We start from the raw sequence: 1,781 nt of genomic DNA, 5'->3' as shown, positions 1-1,781 counted from the left end.
AGAAGAAGAAGAAGAAGAAGAAGAAGAAGAAGAACCAGAACAAGAAGAATAAGAGCAAAAAGAACAAGCACAAGAACAACAAGAACAAGAAGAGAAAAAGAAAAAGAAGAGAGAAGAAAAAGAAGAAGAATAGTCCGTCGGTGAATTTCTGACCATGAAAAATGCCTGTGCAGATGAGATTTTGTAGGGAAAAGGGTGAAGATGATTTATGATTTATGCTATGGCCGAGGGGACCAAATCGGACAGGGAAAAATTTACCACATTTTGAACATTTTGGTATAAGCACTGGGCTAGACAATAAACTGAGATAACATGGTTTCAGTAGTTTCAGTGAATACACGAAACATGCTAACTTACCTGTTGGTGGGTATCCTGAATACGTCAGAAAGAATGACGTACAGGGTGACCAAGAAACAGCTTACATCTAATTAAATACAGTAATAACACTACATAATGGACACATTTTTATCTCCATTCGTATCATGTGGGACTACGGTGTAGGAGATCAAAGTTTTAATCGTTTGCAGGACGTGCTTGAATTTAGATTGTTTCATGAGTCTTCATTTATGCTTTCCAATTGCTTAGCTCTTTCCCATTGGAGATTACCATAAAATCTTAAGTTTCGCCTCTGGGATAACCTGAATGTGTTGAAAGGAGCGCTAAACCAAAATCATAATTATTATGCAATGTTTTGTACGATATTAGGCTGACGTTTTATTTCGTCTTCGTTCAATTAAAACCGACACAGATGTATTCACTTTTGATAGAAACGTGTTGGTCTTAATCCCAGTCCTTTTGGGGTTTTTTTGGTTTGTTTTTTGTTTTTTGTTTGTTCCTTATGTATTTATTTATTTGTTTATTTGTTTATTTATTTGTTCATTAATGTAAACCTTGTGACAGCTGTGGCGGAAAGGGCTTGGCACAAAGCATCCTGGGAATCCATGCCACCCAGCACAGCCAGAGACACAGCTCGTGACGTGGACTGGGCAGATTTTGCCCGATCTTTAGGCGAAAGAGAGTTGCCCCGCTTGAGCGAGATTGGTGTACAGTACAGGCTGCCTCCCCCTGGGGCAAAGTAAGTATTTGAACTGGAAATTACAATGTATATTTCTCTGGAGAAAATAATTAATGTGTTATATTACTTAATGGGTTCTACCAGTGTCTGATGTGGTGTAGCGGTTTAGCCTTTGGTCGTCACACGGAGAAGACACGAGTTCGATTCTCCTGTAGGTAGAGTTTTAACCATATTATATCTCGGCCTTGTTACAAGGATATTTATTGTTTCACCCTCAGCCCGAATTGTTCCTGACAGACAGAGACGAAACCCGCTTTCAACATAATCTAGATTGTGTCAAACATTTCCTGTTAAGAAAATATACAGTGAACAGGCGCCGAGAACAGCCGGAGTTACGTATCAATGTTTTTGAACACATCGATAAAGACTTTCAAATTTTTTTAATTTTTTTTTTTTTAGATTCTGGCTTTTTCTTTTCTTTTTCATAACCTGAAGACTTGTCTGCTCTTTAGCGCAATTGCATGAAAAGAAGCATATTATCTGTTAAATGTGGACGGTCTGTTCGCGTCAGTTTGAATTTGACCTCCGTCTGAAAAACAGCTTGATCGATCGATCGAGGCACATTCGTGAGTCACTCAGCATTTCTTGTAAAAAGTAGGGGAGGGGGCATAATTCAAGAAAGACGTTCCGATTCCGTTCCCATTTCATTTAGCTGCTTCCCTTGTTGTAAGTGTACCATCAATTCTCTCTCTCTCTCTCTCTCTCT

The 1,781-nt window shown here is 38.8% G+C and overlaps 1 protein-coding gene across 1 annotated transcript in view; it reads left to right on the top strand.

The window, feature by feature from the left end:
• Nucleotides 1-1,781, top strand: part of LOC101851597 — a gene marked incomplete at its 5' end in the record, with an annotated part of 41,465 nt that overhangs the window by 13,042 nt on the left and 26,642 nt on the right. The window contains 1 exon segment of the mRNA XM_013086558.2: nucleotides 901-1,075. Within this exon segment, the coding sequence (XP_012942012.1) occupies nucleotides 901-1,075 (175 nt within the window).

The sequence above is a fragment of the Aplysia californica genome, unplaced genomic scaffold (assembly GCF_000002075.1).
Source record: "Aplysia californica isolate F4 #8 unplaced genomic scaffold, AplCal3.0 scaffold00479, whole genome shotgun sequence".
NCBI classification, from domain to species: Eukaryota; Metazoa; Mollusca; class Gastropoda; order Aplysiida; family Aplysiidae; genus Aplysia; species Aplysia californica.
This window is presented reverse-complemented; position numbering and strand designations above follow the sequence as displayed.